An 18701-nucleotide genomic window follows, 5' to 3' on the forward strand; every position below is an offset into this window, starting at 1 on the left:
CATGGGTTGAGATAAAGACAGTTCAATAGGGAAAGCAAAAGCCACTCACGCAAGCAAAGCAAAACAAGGAATTCACTCACCACTTCCCACCGGCAGGCAGCTATTCAGCCATCTCCAGGAAAGCAGGGCTCCATCTGCATAACAGTTACTTGGAAAGACAAACACCATCACTCCAAACATCCCCCCTTCCTTCTCCTTCCCCCAGATTTCTATGCTGAGCATGACACCATATGGTGTGAAACCACCCTTTGGTCGGTTGCACCACCTTGCCGGCAGCATCTGCAGGCCATCACATGCTTGCCCGCAGCATCTGCCCACACTAGCATCACCTTGCTAGCAATGTTTGCCAGGCCATTGCATGGTTGCCAGCAGTGTCTGCCTATGCCATCGCAGATTGCTGGTGGCATCTCCCAGGCCATCGTAGATTTCCAGTGCTGTCTGCCAGGCTGTTGCCTGCTTGCCGGCAGCATCTCCTAAGCTGTTACAGATTGCTGGCAGCATCTGCCTGTGCCATCACCAGCTTGCCAGCAGCATCCACCATGCCATTGCCTGCTTGCTGGTAGCATCTGCCCACACTGGTGCCAGCTTGCCAGCTGTCTGGCTTGTGGGGGTTGGGGTGATTGGCCCCCTGTTCCCAATGGCTCCAGCTGCAGCCTGGGGCAGCCCAGGTAAGACCCATGGGGTGAGGATGGGGCTGGGCCAAGGGTTTAAAAAGGGCTGCAGGTGGGGCTGGGCTGGGGCAGGTCCAGGTGCAGCTGGTGAGGCTGAGGATGGCCCTGGCCCTGCTGTGCCGAGGGGCTCTAGCTGGGGAGGGGGCCTGCCTGTGGGAGCTGGCTGAGGAGTGAATAAAAGGGGCTTCCCCAGGCAGCTGCCTCCAGCAAGGAAGGATTCCTCTCAGCCATCCCTGACAGCACGCACCACCAGCACTGGTGCTGGAGCTCGGTGCCTCCATCAGCTGCACCTGTGAGCCACCATGCCTCCAGGAACCCTCGTGGGAGAGGAGTATTGAGGCTGCCCGCCGAGGGCTGGGCAGCCAGTACTGTGGAGGAGGAAGGGGCAGAGGCCGAGAGAGAAGCCTCGGGGTGCTCAAGGTCTCCCGGCAGTGCCAGGAGCTGCAGTGAGCTGTGCATCCCTCACGTGCGTCCGGGCCCATCCCTGCCGTGCTTCTCCAGACCTCTGCCTGCCTCCTTGCCTGTACCGGCCTCTGTCTCCCTTTCAGGCTCCCCAAAGCTTTTTGCCCTTCTGCTAGCACTGCCCTCTACACTGTCACCTTCTACATTTCCTTTCTACACCTCTCCCTTTCCAGCTCCCCACCTGCTATTATTTCACTCTTCCTGCACTGCCTTCTTCTGCATTGCTTGTGAAAATGGCATTTCTAGGTCTCCCTCTATGCAGCGACCTGTCTCTCTTTTCAGTGACTCCCTCTGCTCTGCACCCTGACTACTTTTTTTCTAGTTAACTGTTCCTATTTTTCAATTTTTTACTCTCATAATTCTTTTCTTTTTAAAACTTGGTTTCTAGGTGTACTTTTATCTTGTTTTCTGTCTCTATTTTTTTATTTTTTCCTGTATCCTGTTGCTTCTAAAATTTTCATTCTATGTCTACTTTTATCAAGATGTCTCTTCCTGTTTAATTGTTTCCTGTCTGTTCTGTACACCATTGCTTTTAAATTTTCTTTCCTCATCTATTGTTATCCAGTTTGCTGTCCTTATTTTTTAATTCATTCTAGTCTGTCCTGTACCCAGTTGCTTTTAAAACTTTCTTTCTATGTCTCCATCTATTTAGGTTTTTCACTATTTTTTAATTTTTTCCTCTCTTAATGTCTTCACTTTTGAATTTTTGTTTCTATGTTCACTTTTATGTATGTTTCTGTCTCTATTTTTTCCTATCTGTACTCTACATTGACACTTCTAAAATTTTTTTCTGTCTACTTTTACCTAGATGTCTAACCCTATTTTTTTATTTCCTGTCTTTCCTGTGTCACTTTTGAATTTTTCTATGTTTACTTGTATCCAGTTTGCTGTCTTTATTTTTTATGTTTATTTTATCAGACATAAACATATGTTTGTTTCTCACTCTCATTTTTTCTGATAAAAAAATATGAAAGCAATGCTTCTTCCAGGCTTTATGTAGCAGAGAGTGACTGGCATGGACTCGAACAATTTAGTATAGCATGGGTTTGAAATTGAAGCACTCTCACACACTGTGGATTGACAACAGGGTAATTACTGGGGGGTGGGGGGAGGGAAGAGAGAGGGTTTCAATAAAACACCCCCAAGCTAAAATGAATGCAGACTATTACAGACCTGAGGCAGAATGATTCCCAAGTGTTTTAATTTGTGCTTCCACTCCTTGTCTCCCTTGCAGTCATCATTTTGGCAACTGCCAGCAACATCCCCGAGATTCAACAGCATTTGTAGAGCAGGCAGCTGCTGAGATGATTATGTCAAATCAGCACGCCGTCCTCTCTTTTCCATGTCTAATGATTCTCACCCTTGGAGAAGTGGTTTAAAATGATGCATACCCCTTGGACTCATTGTGAAGCTGCTAACAGCAGTAGCTGTAGAGCAGGAGTTTGGGTGGGACTCTGTCACTCACCTTTCTTACATGCATGCCCTGCAATTAACTTTAAAAATTATTCCACAGAGCCCTGCTATGGCTGGTTTGGGCCTGATCCAAAGTCCTTTCAAGACAATAGAAGACCTTGCAAGTGCTCTGGCTTAAGCTCTCTGGGGGCAGTAGAGAAGCTGAGCTTGTGTGAATTCTTAATTTGAGTTTCTCAATCAATCAGTTGATAAGAACATATAAATCAAGACTTGCTTGACATTTGTCTCCCTCTCTCTTGTTCAGACCTAATGTCCCCAAAGGCAGAACTGTCACTGACTGCGCTGCGAATGGGAGATACTGGGAAGGAAGGGGAAAGTTGCTATATGTAACCCAGTGACACTATTGCTCTGCAGCTGCTGCCATATCCTTGAGACAGCACAGAGCGGCACTAAAAAGCTCTGCGACACTCAGAAGTGGGTTGGACTTGTTGTACAAATGTTCCCCTGGGGTTTTATATCACAGGCTGGTCTCGCATTCCACACCTTGGCATGGTATTTACTCAACAGCTTTCCTTTGCACTGCAGTTGCAAAGTCACTAGTTGATCTGGCTGACACATAAATCAGGTTTTCTGATGCATTTTGTACTGCTGTGCCTGTGCTGCTGCTCACCCTTTCTGCTTCACATCTGCAACATCACAGTTTGATTCAGAAAGAATGAGTCCTGGTCATGGGCTCTCTTTCTGAAACTCCAATATGAGCAATCAATCCAATAATCCTCTGACTTGATTTATAATAATTAATCAATTTTCACTGACCTTAGACATTTAACTAATCCCACAATTAAGAATAATCTGTTCTTTATATTCAGAGTTAATACCAGACCGAAAGCTGAAAAAGCAAGAGCTGAAGAAGCAAGTCTCCTTTTGGAGTCTAAAAGCCCTGGCTTCAAATTCAGACTCGCTGTTTAAGCCTGCTTGTATGTCACATGATTTGCAAAAGAGTCTTGCCCAAAATACAAGGATTCTGTATGTAGCGTATGGGGCAATGAATACCTGCATCACCAAGGATAAAGGCCCCTGCAAAATTTCCTGCTTTCTTTCAGTTGCACTGTTCCAACACAGAGCTCAGCACCTATATTGGAAAGCAGTGTAGTATCAAAACCTGGCTTTGATAATGGCTGTGTGTGTGGTTCTCATCAGACCAGGGTCTGAGAACTCTGCAATTGACTGTGCTCAATTAAAGCCTTTTTCCCTTTACGCTTCCACTGACAATAGCACTGGCAGCACCACCCACTATTCTGCATCTAGGCTGAGGGAGGGGCTGCATTTCTCTCCCTGGGTTAACAAATTACATCCTTGCTGCTGTGGCATAGAGCTGGAGCCAAACCACCTTTCTTTACTCCTGCCTTTTGGGCTAAGATGGTAATGCTGTAAGCAGAAATCTAAATAGCTACATCCAACCAAGTGATAGGTTTTGCCTCAATGCTCCTTTACAAATTCCTCCTTTAGCATACCTCCTAGCAGCGCAGGTGCATGTGGGTCAGAACTAATATTGTATTCATAGTATATCTCTGTAGTCATGACTGGGCACTCATCATATTAGAGGCATAAACTGTTATGCTAGCAGCATTTGAGCGAATACACAATGCAGAGTGACACTACAACAGAAACAGGAGCGCAAAATGCAGATTTGCCTACCTATATGGAACACAGGGGGGTGTTAGGGAAGCAGCGTAAAGAGGATTCTGACCACAGCAACAGGATTAATATTTCTGTTCCTACAAAAAGTGCTGTACATCTCCAGGTTCTTGAATTTAACATTTAAAAGGCTTCAGAGCTGTCTCCCACCAGAAGCCAGGGGACTGGGGTGTTGGCAGTAGAAAAGAACATCTTTACCAACTAACACTACTCCTGTTCAACAGGTAGCCTGTGTTGCTCTGATACATCACTGAAGTCAGTAAATAAGTAGTAATATAAAGAAGTTTTGAACATTTGGATGGCTACATCAGGCAGAAACCGACTGTTAGCTGCAATCTGAGTGACAATACAGGGAAGCTTGGATCCCCAATTTGGGTAGAGGAGTTTTTCTACCAAGTAGCACAATTGCTCTGTGTGATTACCTGAAGTCATCAGGGCTACCTCATAGGCCTTTCTGGCTCCTGCCGCATCCTTAGGTGCAGTCAAAGAAGCAGAAGAGTTGCACAAAGGATATCTATCGTATCTTTATTTACATATCATGGAAACACACATGCAACGTCACAGGATTTACTACAACGGAACAGCCTGTCCCTATCTCCTGTTACCAAAAACTTTATTTTTGGCTCACTAGGAAAACTATCACTTCCCCAGAAAGCTCCTAAAAATAATCATTAAAAATAACAGACTTGGCAGCATAACTAAATGAGCGAGAGCTGCAGGCTGGGATATCTTGCCACATCCTTGCAGAAACCAGGTGGTTCTCTGGAAGCAAGAAAGGAAGGAAGGAGTGGGACTGGATGGTCCCAAAGAAGACAGGTAGGAAGTAGTAGTGTGTAACAGCTAGGGAATATCTGTCTGTAGCAGTGAACAAGGGAGAGAGCAAGAGCTCTGTCAGAGGCTCCCCTCTCCCTAGGCAGCCAGCTTTTTGCTGATCCATTTCCCATCTTTGATTCCACCTGGAGGCTACAAGCTTCCTATCCTCTAGGAACCTCTGATCCTTAAGGAGGACCTACCTTTCTTCTCAAGCAATAGCTAAGGGGTAAAGTTTAAGTTCATATGCCCTTTGACTTGAAGGATCTTTCATATCTTGCCTCTGTTGAGAGGAGGAGATGAAACTGCAGAGCCTTTTCCTGCCCAGACCATCAGAATGGTAGTCATGATCATCTCTTACTAACTGGGAGAGGGGACCTAGCTCAATGGCAGGAATGTGCTGAGGGAAGGGAGGGAGAATGCAGTCCTGGTATGGAAAAGGCTGAGGCCACTCTATTTATGATTAACATGAGCTTCAGTCTTGTTGGAACTTGGCATGTTCAAAGCCTGCAGCTTCAGTCATTTGCTTGACTTTTTCCTCTAATTCCCATTGCTAGGTACAAATAGTTTGACCCCAGCTCCTGACCATCCAGGCAGAAGTCCCACCCTCCTAAACATTAATGAATGATCCCTGCTCTCCGTTGGCCGATTCGGGCTCCACGCAGCGCCCTTTCCTCCGGGTCACTCTTCGGTTCCGGTGGAATTTGGCATAACAGCGTAGCCCTATGGAAAAGACATGCATAAGTGAGCAGGAGGGACCAGGGCTCACTACAGCAGTAACATCAAACATTTTGTTCTCGGCCTCAGTTCATGACGGAGCCTGCTGCAGTGGGGACAGTCCCAGGACTGGGAAGCCTGGGCTATGTCAAATGAGGTGGCAGAGAAATGCCTCGCATGGGCAGGGCATATTGCTTTCTGGGCCCCGCTATTCTGTTTGGCTCACTGTTCTGGTTTGGGATTCATTGGCTCAGGCAGAAGGTTTCACTGGCTTCTTGAAATACCAATGAATTATCCTGATTGCTTCCAGTGATTTTATGGAAGCCCTGCTTGGCTTCCCCCTATTACTTCCCATTACTGTCTAAGTGATCTCTCCATTGGGAAATTACTATAGACTTAATGTGCAGCAGCAATGGCTAGGGAGCTCCCCTCGCTATTTATTTCCCTGAAGCTTCAGGAGAGGAGGGAAGAGACTTTGAAGCATTATTACTGGGAGGTCTGATCCTAAGCACACTGTTGATCTCCTCCAGTTTCTCTGTTTTGGGTGCTCAAAGTGCAGGGTCTGAAGGAAGCTATCTGATATAGCATTGATGAATACTAAAGGGGAAAAAAAAAGGCATTTTATTTGTAAGAAACATCAGTACATATTCTCCCATGGCAGCGGAAGGCAAGAGGAGCCTCTGGTTAGGGTAACTCATTGGTTTCTGGCACTGATAGATTTATCTTTTGGTGTCTATTGTCTGACTTTGTTACACCAGAATGCATAGCTAGTTGGGCCAGACGGGGTACAACCTATGTGTAAATCATTCTCATGAAAGCCCTGATTTTCAGTAGCCCAGGATCTGGTCATTGGGGTTGGCAGGAGCTGATTTGATCATCCTTCAAGCTGTAACTCTTTTTACTTCCAGAGCAGGCAGCAGATAGCAACAGTGCCAGCACCCCCAGAGTGGGGGAGGCTGAGGATTTGGAGTTTTTATAAAGAGACAGCCCATAAACTGTCCGTGAGTACTTGTGCATGGGAGACCCAGCCGATGTCACAGGTCACTGAGCTGCCTTTTGGAGTGCGTGTCCCTAGGCTATGTTGAGACCAGCTACCTTGAAGTTGGGTTTCTGCTCCTTGTTACCGATCCCCCCAGGGCAGTCTGGCCTCCCAGAAGGAGAGCACACAAGATCAGAGCTCTGCTCTTATCTAAGCATCTTGTCTATCTTATCTGGACCCTACATCTCTGGGGATCTTTTTAATGCTACAGAGGATGCACATTTGGCATGGACTTACAACTAGCTTAAGTATAAAGCAGGGCCAGGGGCAGCCCTCGTTAGGCTTGCAGAAACTCTTTTCTAGGCTAGTCTGTCAGAACATTGTCTCTGATGAGGACCTTCAAGTGTTACACGACACACCCAAGGTGAAGACTATCATTTAACATTGCAACTCCAGGAAAGCAGTCTGTTTAACTGGGTAAAAAGTAGGTGAATGACCTGGTCAAAGTCACTAGGTACCTAACACAGGTCACAAAATTTGGCAACCAGAGTTTTGCTCTGGTAGACAAGACCCAGTGCCTGGAGCTGACCCTGAACATGTTTGGACTAAAGGAGTGCCTTTCAACATCTTTGTAACACGACTGTCTATTAAGGGCTGCTGTGAATTCTTCAGAAAAAGTTTTAAGAAGCAAAAGTCTGTGTCCTGCCCACACCTACTAAATTGCAACAGGTTCAGTTGAAATTAATTCAGGAAAGCCATATTAGGTATAAGGTTATGTAAAACAAGGATAGTAGTCTGTTTTTATAACCTGTGATACTTGAAAGCACCATTGAAGTGTTAATATATTGGGGCTTCTTCTGTTAGGTTTGTAGATATCAGGATTTTTGTTTTCAAGAGGGAAAACAAGATATCCTAGATGACTCGGTGGTCACATTGCGAGTCAGTGGCAGAGAAAGGCTAACAGCAGCAGAGCTTGGCTCCTATTTTCACGTGCAAACCACTATATCGAGTCAACGCAGCCAACTACGCAGCCAGCTGGAAGGGGGAGAGCAAAGAGCTGAACTCACCTTCAGTGCACATACAGTCATCATAACATTTGTTGTTAAGGCCTCGATTGTGTGGTTTGCAGAGGTGTTCACGCAAGTCGCAGCAAGAGCCTGCAACACAGGAACAAGGGTCAGCACAGCTCATTTATCCCCTTCCCTTGTAGGGCTACTGACACCCATGACAGCTCCATGGTACAGACATTACCTGTTCCCACAACACGCCTAGACAGCCTCTGCCCTCCCCTCTGCATACCACTTTCTATCAGTATTAAAAAGCAGGATACTTGTATTAGAACCTGGGCTGGATTTCAGACAATCTCATGTTTAGAGAAATGACTCTACCAAGCTGATCCTGACCTGGGAGGCAGTCAAGGTGATGATCACATGGCTCTCCTTCAGCCGTCGCTGTTTCATTTCCACTGTTGGGGCTCTTACTGCGGCGTTTCTCTATGGAAAAAAACAGATGCTGATAGAAAATTTCATGCTAGTGTTTTTATTTTGGAGACTACATTGTTCCAGGGTAAAAATAGCCTCAAACTTCAAGAGTTTGAACTCTAAACCTTCATAGTCTAATCTCCTCCCTATTTCTCAACCCTCCATCTATCATTTTTCTCTGCCCTCAAACTATGCATTCAAAATGAGAAACATTCTGAAACTGAGTACAAAACACAATCAGCATTATGCTTTTTCTCTTTCCCCACCACTATGCTCTCACATCCTTCAGCACATCTGTGAACACTAACCATGGGACAAGCCTTACAGAATGACTTTTGGGAAAGAGGACAGGGAGGTTTAGCACCTTTCTTTTTAGCAGACGGCCACATTTCTGGCTTGAGATCCTCATAATCTGTCCAGTCAAAGAGTGCCATATCTAGGGTGGGCATCACATCCCCATCTTGCCTGAGGCGGGCCTGCAAACCACAAGAAGTCAAAGAAACAACGGATTACACTTCTGTAGTGACACTGAAGTCTTTGCAAATTTTCCTGGTGCTTTTAGACCTTAAAAAGGCTTTATGATTTCCCCCCCCGCCCTCCACCCCTGTCTTGTCCACTGGGGATTCTTGGCATCTCATTTTCAGAAGGGAAGAGCTTTCCCTTGTTGCAGCTGAAGCCAAGAGGGAAGTTTCCACTGCTTCTCTGTGAGGACAAAAGGCGAGCAAGGAGCATTAGGAAATGCTGCCTCTCCAGCCAAGTGCTCCTACTGCCTCTCTGGTCCTTGAAGCTGAATGAAGATGGGAGAGGTAGGGCAGGGGAGAGAAGCAACTAAAGGAACCGCTTATGAAGAAGAGGTGTTTAGATGTGTCCTAGACAGAGAGCTGCTTTTGAGGGAGGGCTTTGGTGTTAAGCAAGCACTTACCTCTAACTGAAAAAAAAGGAAACTGGACCTTAGGTGCAGGAGATTTCTGTCTGCAGCAGAGGTGCAGTGCAGTGACCAGCTATCTCTTTACCTGTGACCGTGGTGATGTGGCTGGAAGAACAGGAGGCTCTTCTGTGGAAACAGCTAGTTCCAGTGCAGTGAAGAGAAGCATGGTGGGAGTCAGACTTGTAGCTTCCTCTGCCTGGAGGTTTTGAAACTGTTCTTCAAAGCTTTCAGGTTTCTTGTACAGGGAGCTTGGTCCAGCCTCAGGAGTCTTCCCTGCAGAGGACAACAGGTACAGTAGCATTAGCTTTCTCATCCCTTTTCTCTCTGTGTGCCATGGACTCGAGTCAAAGGAATTCAGATTTCATCCAGCCACTGGCCAGTGTTCTACCACCCTGAGCTGCTGTTTAGACCAGTGTAAAACAAAGTCATATGCTATTAAAGTGATAGATTAGGTCCAGAGTATATGCATCTTGGTTTTTACATGCTTAAGTCATACATAATCACACTTTCTTGAAGATACATCTATTTCTTGTTTAAGAAGCAAGAAGCAAAGGATTTCTTCTTCTGCTCTCAAGACTACAAAATGTACCTGTTTAACCACTTTTAAACCAATGATTAAGCTGCTGCAAATACCTGTGGACGCATTCTTATTTGATTTTCATAGTGGGTTATTTCAATTTAGCCCAAGTCAGGACCTATCTAACTTGAAATAAGAATATCTTCACAGCCTGATCCCTGCATTCCCTAAGTATTAATTTGAATATAGACCTTAAGTTAAATGAAAGAAACAAGGCCTGTTTTGTAGTCTGCAAATATTGCTTCAAACCAGCTTTGTTGCATACTCTTCTATATTGCTTAACATGAGTTGTTTACTCAGTCCCCTGAGAAAACAATAGAGCTCTTCTTACTGATGCAGGGAGGAGTGATAGCTGGAACTGAGGGCTACTGACACCCAGCCTGTCAAAGTGTAGATTGACACAAATTGCCTGGCTTTAATAGAACTAAAGAACTAAGCACTGAGCACACCATATCACAGAGACACACCCCCACAGCTTGACCTGCCAAGGAAAGCAGTCCCAGTCAAAAACAAGCACCATTTTAAAGTAATGAGTGCAATTTCACATGTACAAAATTTATATTTTTTGTAGTTTGTCATAAATATAGAAGAATACAAGCTCTGATGAGAAGAAACTGATCTTCAAGCTAAGCAGGGGTTTTGTATTAGTTCTAGTTCTGATCATCTTTTGAAGTCAGTGGAGAGATTGAGCATGACTTGGACATGTTTGTTCATAAATTGAACCATTTGCTAAAAAAGCAAAAAACCAAAGCAGGCCACCCCAAAACAATCCCTCAAGTCCTAGGAACTTTCTGAGCTCCCCCTGTAAGGCAAACCAGGTCGTTTTCACGAAATTGCAGCCAGCAGTAAAAACCTCTGGTTCTGGAGTTCCCCTTTTTTCTTGTGCCTCTTTTGTTTGGCAGATTTCTCCCCAGAGCAAGCACACATCCCACACCCTCCACATACCCATGTGGCTCAACCACAGCTGCATCTTCTTGCCCTCACACAAGTGACACTCATTTCCACTGACCCAACAGCCTCAGCTTCCCTTGGAGCTCAAATACCTCTGTGGTGTTTCAGCCTGTCCCTGCGGCTGTGTCGCCGATGTTCTCGGTTCTGCTTCTTTCCTCTCTCAGACCCAGGGGACTGGTTCTCCCTCTCAGGATATGGGAACTCAAAACCCAGGAACACATCCTTATTCTGTTTCAGGGCTGCTGGCTGTCCTTCTGCTGCCAGCTGTTCCACAGCTGGAGCTCCGCTACCCATTCTGAGGGCCTCTTCCCCAGCCGGCTGCCCTCTAGAAGGCATGGCATGGACCTTCTCCTTCTTGGCCAAACCATGCTTGTGGTGGTGCCCGCTTCTGGGCTGCTGCAGCCACATCTCTTGGTTTTGAAGATGGTTGTTGTTCTCTGGGACATTTTTGAGCTTTGTGCCAGGGTCCAGGGAGACTGCAAAACTGATGTCAGAAAGAACCAGCACACACAGGAAAAGGGAAGGAGAGAAGAAGGTGGAAGAAGTTGCCATAATCCTGGGTGCTCTGCCTCACCTGCAATTAAAAAAAAAAAAGAAGAAGAAAAAATAAGCAACCAACTTCCAGGAACTGTAAAGGCAAGCAAGATTTAGACCTAGGACACCTAGATGAAAACAGTTATGGTGTCCAGAGCTAGAAGTGATTTTTTCCCTCCTCGGTTACCTCCTCCTCTCCCAGCCCTGGTGACAGCAGCGCAGACACACGTGCAGGGTCTGCAGGGCTGAGAGGTCCCAGTTTCATGTGCAAATGAGGGCCATCAATCAGTAGGACATTTCCCTTTGATTCCTGACTAGCCCCCCTACCCTCCCATTCACAGCCTACCATCTGAGGGGCTGGGGAGGCTGGCTCCGGCAGGCCACGGCTCCGGAGCCGCCTGCACAGCACCAGCTGTCTGGCTAGGGCTGTTTGCTGCCAGGTTGGCATCCTGGGTCTGGCTGGCACTGGCTCCTCCTCACAGCTGGTTTCCTTGCAATGAAGATGTCAAGATGAACAGAACTGGAGGCAGATGGTGGCCTCGCAGGACCAGCAGCAGCCCTGAGCAGCTCAAGACAGAAAGACGTGTGCATGCGCACACATACTGCTTCAGGGTGGCTGGAACTGGTCAAGGGAAGAAAAAACACTGGAAATTTTGTGCTGATACCTCACAGCGTAGCAGAGACACAAATCTCCTGTCAGCAGAGCAGGGGATGCTGGTCTAAAGACCAAGGGGCAGGGAGGCAGACTGAGTTTTCTCTAGCTTGTCCCACTTTCCCTCCTTGATCCTGCACAGGTCACTTCACCTCACCCCACCAGGTAAGGCTGTCACTGGGAGGGTAATTTAAGTCCAAAGAACACTGAGACCGAGTCCCTCAGCACAGTGGCTGCAGAATATTCTCATTCATTCTGCTTCACTGTAATATTTTTGAGGGTCTTCCTTCATCCCTGTGTTTATGTTATGAGACATGGCTTTGGGATGTTGTGCAAGTCAAACACTTCTCCAACTAGGTCATTCTCCCCTGTCCTTTCCCACAAAAGGAGGAAAAGGGGTTTTCAGCATTTCCAGTGCAGCCTTTCACTTTGGGGTAGCTTTCTCACACTGTCCCTCTCAAGCTGGGCAGCATGAAGGCATGCTTAAAGCCAGAGTTCCCTGTGACACTGACTGCCAGAAAACCAGGCCAACACTTAACATTTGAGAAATACTGTCACAAAGTTACAGCCATGGCTCTTCACTCAACCTCCTCCCCATCTTTCCTGCAGCCCAGCCCCCAGCTGGGGTGATTTCCACCTGATTTCCATCTGTCTGTTCACCAGACGAACCACTTTGATGTATAACTACAATGGCTTGTACTCCCTCTTCCAGGTGCTTTGCTGCTTGACCAGCCATTGTCACCTGTGAAGGGCAGCAGGTTACATCCTTTGAGGCCAATCTCAGTGCCTTTTTGTGGAGCTGACAGGAGACACCCTAAGAATGGCCTTGGTTCTTCCTTTCCTCTTTTCTTCCAACCTGTGAGACGGATGTGAAATGTTTTGAGTCAGTGAAACCTCTGCCATCAGAGCAGCCCCAGCCTCATGGAGCATCTGGGGAGTTTAGAGGGAGATGTCTTCAGCCTCTTAACTAAAAAGCCTGCTCACTCATCCACCAGCTGATTCTGCCTTTCCAAGACTCATCTCTGTTACTGCTCAGAGCAAATTTTCAGTTCAGAGTTCCCCTGGAAAGAGGTAGGCAGCACAGGAGCCTTCTCTTTAATGCAGTGTCTGAAAAGCAGGTCTTTCTACTGGCCACAGAGGACAACAAACTGCTACTTGAGGACTGATTTAGGAGGTGCTGGGTAGTTCATTTGCTGAAGGCATAACACTATGAAATAGTATTTTATTGGCAGCTACCTGGGACAAAGGAAAACGAGACCAACAGCTAAGTCTATTAACAAAGCACTTGAAGTCCTGCTTCAAAACCAATGGAACAAATAGCAACTAAGCAAAACCCAAGCTCTGCATCCACGGTCTTTGTTTTTTTCCTAGGATTTTCTCTTTAAGAACCAGAGCAAACCAGCTGGATCAAGGCATCACTCAGAACAACTCAAAGAGCTGGAAACAGCATCTTACCTTTTCATCTGTAGGCAAAATGCCAAGAGGAGAGAACAAGTGCAAAGAGAATGCGAGGCAGGTGTCTCCAATCTCACTCACACAGGCACGGGCCCTTTGATGGTGAACCTGACAGACACATTAGCTGTGGATTCTGGTTTTCAGCAGGAGCTAGAAAGCAGCTAAATGCTGCAGGGCAGTTAAACAGAAGGTCTGCTTCAAAGTGTAGGGGGCATTTATTTAAGCTGCCCAGCTGTCTCGTTGGCATGACACAGGATGAAAGTGCAGCTAGAGCACATGGGTTGCCTCATCTCTGTACTGGCTGAGAGCACAGGCTAACATGCTGTGTCACTGGGAATCTTGCATTAATAATGCAGATAAATACCTGTACTGCACTGTTGTCAGGGAGGTCTGAGCTGTTTGCCAAACCAAACTAGTGCATGGACAAGTTTTGGTACCTTGGGTTAATACCACGCTGCTGTGCTAGAGGCACAGAAGTCCCAGCCTTGTTTCCATGCCCTGATCTATCTTTAACTTCAGAAACCTCTTCCTACCTTCTCCATTTTTCTTACCCTACAGAAATGGTAAAATTCACACTTCCAAAAGGCAGCTAGAAAACACGATGGCATCCCTAGTTCTCCTCAGTGCTCAGGTTCCTCAATGTCTGAGCACCAAAGTAAACTCCACCCTCTCCTCTGTCAGGACCACAGTCCACAAAAGAAGTCTGTGCTAGCCGCGGGCTTGTTGATGTAGGTGACAGCAATGTTCTCACACTGCTGATGCACCTTTTCTGGAAAGGGTGAGATTCTGCCCTGAGACATATGCCAGGCAGAAAGAAGTCTGGTCTTCTTGTAAGGAGATGCCTTTCCTAAATTGCTCTAAAACAAATACACGTTACAAGTCCAGAACTCATCCTCTTCTTGGGGTTCGTATATTAATCAAGGAAATAGCTAAAGTACTTGCCAAGTTAAGCTGCCCCTGTAGTTCTTCACAAGACCAGACCTATATCCTCCTTACTCCACCCCGTGCCTTGCACTTCCTTTATATACCCCCAGGATTATGAGCCACCTGCCTCTTGAGGTAGCAAATCTGCCTACTAATAAGAAAATGTGTAAAGCAAAGATAAGGCCTTAGAGCTACCCAGGGTGCAGGCTCAGGGCTGATGAATGAGTTGCAGTGCTGTCACTCAGCCACTATTTCTGATCCATTTTGGGTTAGTAGTGGATGGTCACAACCTTGTAAGGGAAATTAGGGGTTTTTTTTGCATCTTGAGCAACTTGCCCTGTGGGCAGTCTCTTTCTCTGGACTCACTGATACAATTGCTATTACTCTGCTCTCTGCTTGTAATCCTGCAAGGCAGCCATGGACTGAGTAGGTACACAAAAACTCAGGCATGTTTTCCCCCTATAAATACAGTTATGCCACCTTGGTGGGGAAATAGCCTCTGAAACTGCCCCTGCTGTATTTGTTTTGTATTTGACAAAGCAGGAACATCAGATCATCTATGTTCACTTGCATATCTGACTTACTTAAAACAATACGTGACAGTCCTAGCTTTAACTTTCCACATATGTTCTTCATGTCACAGCCAAGAGGAGCAAAACTCCTGACCTCAGAAATAAAGAATATCAAGTTCCTTTATCACGCCAGGCTACAGTGATGCCGTTTGTATGCTCAAGGGCTGAACCAAGCACGTACTCTGGGCCAGATTTCTCTTTGGCGTTGATAAACTCAGACTTTGGCAGGAGTGCGTAAAGATTTCCTGGACTCCAGACAATCCCAAGCTGCAGCAATAGACGAAGTGTATGTGCATCTACATGGGTGTTGTGTGTATGTGCATGTGTGGCAGGGATGATAGACAATAAACCCAGCTTCGTGTGCCAGGCTCCCTGTAAATAAGAAGCCGTAGGGTGATGGATGGGTTTGGGAAGGCCTGGAGCAGAATGGACGGGGTAGGCTCTATGGTAGCTGACATGCAGAGAGCTGGCTGGAGCCAGGAGGATGGCATTGTGCAGATAAATGAGATTTCACTTCCCTGCTGGGTCTCTTTCCATCTGTTTTTCTGTTTCTGGAGGCAAATGCTGGGAAGCTTCATATACAATCTGCCAAGAGACCTTCCCATTTCAAAGGGATCTCTCCCAGGTTTCTAGGGTACCCAAAAGCAGACAGGTAATCCTATATGCATCCTTCTCTTTTCCTCCCGGGGGCAAAAGTGATAACACTGTTCTTCTCTCCAACATTTCTTGCACATTTACTTTGTAAAGAATATTTTTTTTGCTGCTCGCCCAGACATCCTTGGGACAACAGAGCAGCAGAGTCCCCTGCTCACAGACCTCCAGTCCTTTTGGGTCCCCCTTCGGAGCTGCCCTCCTCCTTTCTTAGGTTTCCTGTATCCATCATCACCTTTCCTCCCCACCTTGCCTTTCATATTTATCTGAGTCCACAGTTTCCTTGTCCCTCATGACTGTGTTTGGTGTGAGAGATTTCCCCTCTGCAGATATTTAGGCTAGGCTACTTGAATCCCGCCACCACCCTTTGAAACATCTGCTTTCCTTTTGCTTGTGTTGTTTTCTCTCACTTTCTGCCATCACCAAACAGCACTCCACTGTAGAAAGGGCCAAATTCACTAACACACTAATTGCACTAGTGGCACAAGAGACAGGACATAGAGATTCAGGCTTGCAGGGGGTTGACTAGTAGCTGTAGTTGCCCCCGTGCCTCCACAAAGCATCTTCCTGGGGCAACTCATCTCCAATGACTGCTTGAAACGTGACTCACTCAACATTAATTGAAGGCTGGAACTGGGACTCTGTTTTTGCTGACCCACTGGCCCAGGCCATCCCTTCCCTTCACCGGTCAGCTCTGCCTGGCAGACTGCGCTCTGCCCTCCTAACCACTGAGGACAGAAGTGGACAGAAGTGGCTTGTTCACACAGCGCGACCCAGGAAATACCCTCTCCTGCAGCCCCAACTTGCAAGCAAGCTGGCAGCTTTGTACTTGTCACTAAGTCATTGCTAACTCCAGCACCCGGGCTCTGATGAACACTGGACACCTTGCAAATCCTTCAAGTCACTACGTGCCTCTCGCCTTCAGCCACAGCCGTGCCACCCTTTCTCCTGTGCCTACCCTGACCAGCACAGAGAGCTTCGCTGCTCTCAGCGTCAGCGCACGAGCAGGGAAGGGTGCAGCACCAACATCCTCCAGGGACGGAGCAGCCCAGCAAGTCACCGTATTGAAGCGGAAGAGGGGCACATGAATGAATATGCAGTACCCTCTGCTCTGCTTCCCTCTGGGACTTCACGGAGTGGCTGACACAGCCATCATAGGCGACCTGCTATCAAACAGAGTCTACTCTACCCAATAATGAGATTAAAATAGCAATGAGTCTGAGATTAGCATCCAAGATATAGTCGCTTGCTGTCAGCACAGCAGAGAAGACTCTCCAGTTTAATGCACAATGCCTAGTGACAAATGAGACACAATCAATAGCAAAGGTCATTGCTCACCCGGCTGGAAAGCACCCGCCAGTGTGACAGGGAAGAATGGGGGCAGATTTGGCCCGATCGTCACTGAGGGGAGAAGTGGATGTGTCCCGACTGGCGGAACAGTTAGGGTGTGCTTTCAACATTTTTCCTTGCTTGTCATTCTCACTTTGAACCAAAATGTGTAGGATTAATGCCTCCTTCTGCAAGGGAGAGGAGATGGGAATACAAACCCATTTCCATTAAACCCTCTGGCTGACGGAAGACTTCAGGTGTGAATTGGATAAATGTCACTTAAATCCTACATGATGAATTACTGGCTGTAATAAGCCATTAACTGATGCCAAATTGATTTAATTCAGAAATGAGATCTCACTTTTATCAAGAGAGGAAGAGCACAGAATAACCCATAGGTACTCAGGGGCTCGGTGCATGGCAGCGCACGGCTCTGCAAACACAATGACTCAGTGGGAAAAGCTTCCTTCACCCCTCGGCCACTTTCCTCAGCAGCTCTGCCTCAGAGCCGGGACGTACCCCTGGGGTGCGCGAGGGGCTCAGCAGCTGCTGCGAGAGGGCCGATGCCTCTGTCCAAGGCCGCTTGGCTTCCAGGGAAGGGGAGAGCCATCTCGGGAGGGAGCTTGCAGTAGCCCCTGAAGTAGCAGGGACTTGCAGTAGGGATGGTGGGGCGCAAGCCCCAAGCCCACGCTGCACACCCCTGCAAGGCGCACGGCGCTGCACAGCGCGCCGAGGGCCAGCCGGGTGGCGGGACCGCGGCGGGAGCGCCCGCAGCCTGCTCCCCGGCACGGGTGACAATAGGGCTGGCTGAAGGCACCGGCACCGGCGCTGTCCGAGCTCGGTGCTCGGCTCCCCACCACCGCGCGATGCCGCCGCGACGCGCGGCACCGCGCACCGAGGGCGTCCCGCCGGCGGCAGCGGTGCTGGGGGTCCCCCTCACCCCCGGCCTTTGTCTGCTCCGGGGCGCACGGAAAGTGGGAAAGTGCCCCCCACTCCTCCCCAGCCCCTGCGAAAGCGAAGGGAAATCAGCTCGGTGGAGCACGCACCCCCGGCCCCCCCGCGGCCCGGCCCCGGGCGGGGTGCAGGGTGAGCGCGGTGCGGGCAGCGCTGCCTACCTGTCCGCGGCTCCTCGGTCTGGGCTGAGCCCGGCAGGCAGGGCAGGGCAGCGGCTGTGCATGCAGCGGGAGGGGAGGCAGGTCTGCCGGGGGGGGGGCAGAGGGGTGTTCAAACCCGGGAGGAGGAGAAGGAGAAGGAGGAGGAGGAGGAGGAGGAGGAGACAGGGGGAAGGCAGTGGGGGAATGTGGAGAGGAACTGGGGACGCCGGGAATCCCGGGGGACTGGGGTGCATGGTGCGGGGGGGTTGGGGCTGGGAGGGGCTCGGGGTGTGCTGGGCGCAGCGGGTGCTGTAGGGGGATGCGGGGGGATGCGAGGGGGCAGGGCGCGGGGGTGCCCGGTGCGGAGGAGGAGGAGGAGGAGGGGTGCGGGAGCGCAGGGTGCGCGCTCCCGCGGGGCTGGTGGCAGGAGCAGTCCCTGCCCCGGCCAGGGACCGGGGCAGACAAAGAACGGAGACAAAGGCGGGGCGGCCCGGCCCGGCCCGGGTGGGCTGGGCTGGGCTGGGCTGGCGGCCGGGCCCCGCTCACCTGCAGGGCACGGCGGGGCGGGGCGGGGCAGGGCGGGCACGGCGCCCCCCGCTCCCCGCAGGGGCTCCCCCGCGTTACGGTAACGGGGTGGGAAGCCGAGCCGGGGGACCAACGTGCCCCGCTCCCCGCACCGGCCGCCCAGCCCCGCCGCAGCGGAGGGAGCGGGGGCTGCGGCGCGGGGGTGCCGGCCGGGAGCCGCGGGGGCGGGGGGCAGCGCCGAGCGGCGGGGGCCGCCCCCTCCCCCCCGCGCCCGCTCC

The 18701-nt window shown here is 49.0% G+C and overlaps 1 protein-coding gene across 4 annotated transcripts; it reads right to left on the reverse strand.

The window, feature by feature from the left end:
• Positions 1-4759: 4759 nt before the first annotated feature.
• Positions 4760-18700, reverse strand: DRAXIN (dorsal inhibitory axon guidance protein). 4 transcript variants are annotated; one of them, XM_075520660.1, is made up of 8 exons: positions 17920-18400; positions 12616-12729; positions 10780-11261; positions 9245-9432; positions 8596-8707; positions 8154-8243; positions 7818-7907; positions 4760-5777 (listed from the first exon to the last, which is right to left on the reverse strand). In XM_075520660.1, exons 3-8 carry the CDS (start codon positions 11237-11239, stop codon positions 5665-5667), a joined length of 1053 nt encoding a protein of 350 aa, XP_075376775.1. In that variant the 5' UTR covers positions 11240-11261; positions 12616-12729; positions 17920-18400; the 3' UTR covers positions 4760-5664. The 4 variants fall into 4 exon arrangements, with proteins under 4 accessions (XP_075376775.1, XP_075376776.1, XP_075376774.1 ...); XM_075520661.1 differs by lacking the exons at positions 12616-12729; positions 17920-18400 and adding an exon at positions 18445-18700; XM_075520659.1 differs by lacking the exon at positions 12616-12729.
• Between the last annotated feature and the right edge of the window lies 1 nt (position 18701).

The sequence above is a fragment of the Mycteria americana genome, chromosome 18 (assembly GCF_035582795.1).
Source record: "Mycteria americana isolate JAX WOST 10 ecotype Jacksonville Zoo and Gardens chromosome 18, USCA_MyAme_1.0, whole genome shotgun sequence".
NCBI lineage: Eukaryota > Metazoa > Chordata > Aves > Ciconiiformes > Ciconiidae > Mycteria > Mycteria americana.

Coding starts and splice junctions, on each gene's coding strand:
- DRAXIN (XM_075520661.1), bottom strand. CDS start 11,239: ATGGCAACTTCTTCCACCTTCTTCTCTCCTTCCCTTTTCCTGTGTGTG. Junction 8,708..9,244: donor CCACATCACCACGGTCACAG/GTAAAGAGATAG, acceptor TGTGGTTTGCAG/GCCCGCCTCAGGCAAGATGG. Junction 5,778..7,817: donor TGACTGTATGTGCACTGAAG/GTGAGTTCAGCT, acceptor TCTTTTCCATAG/GGCTACGCTGTTATGCCAAA.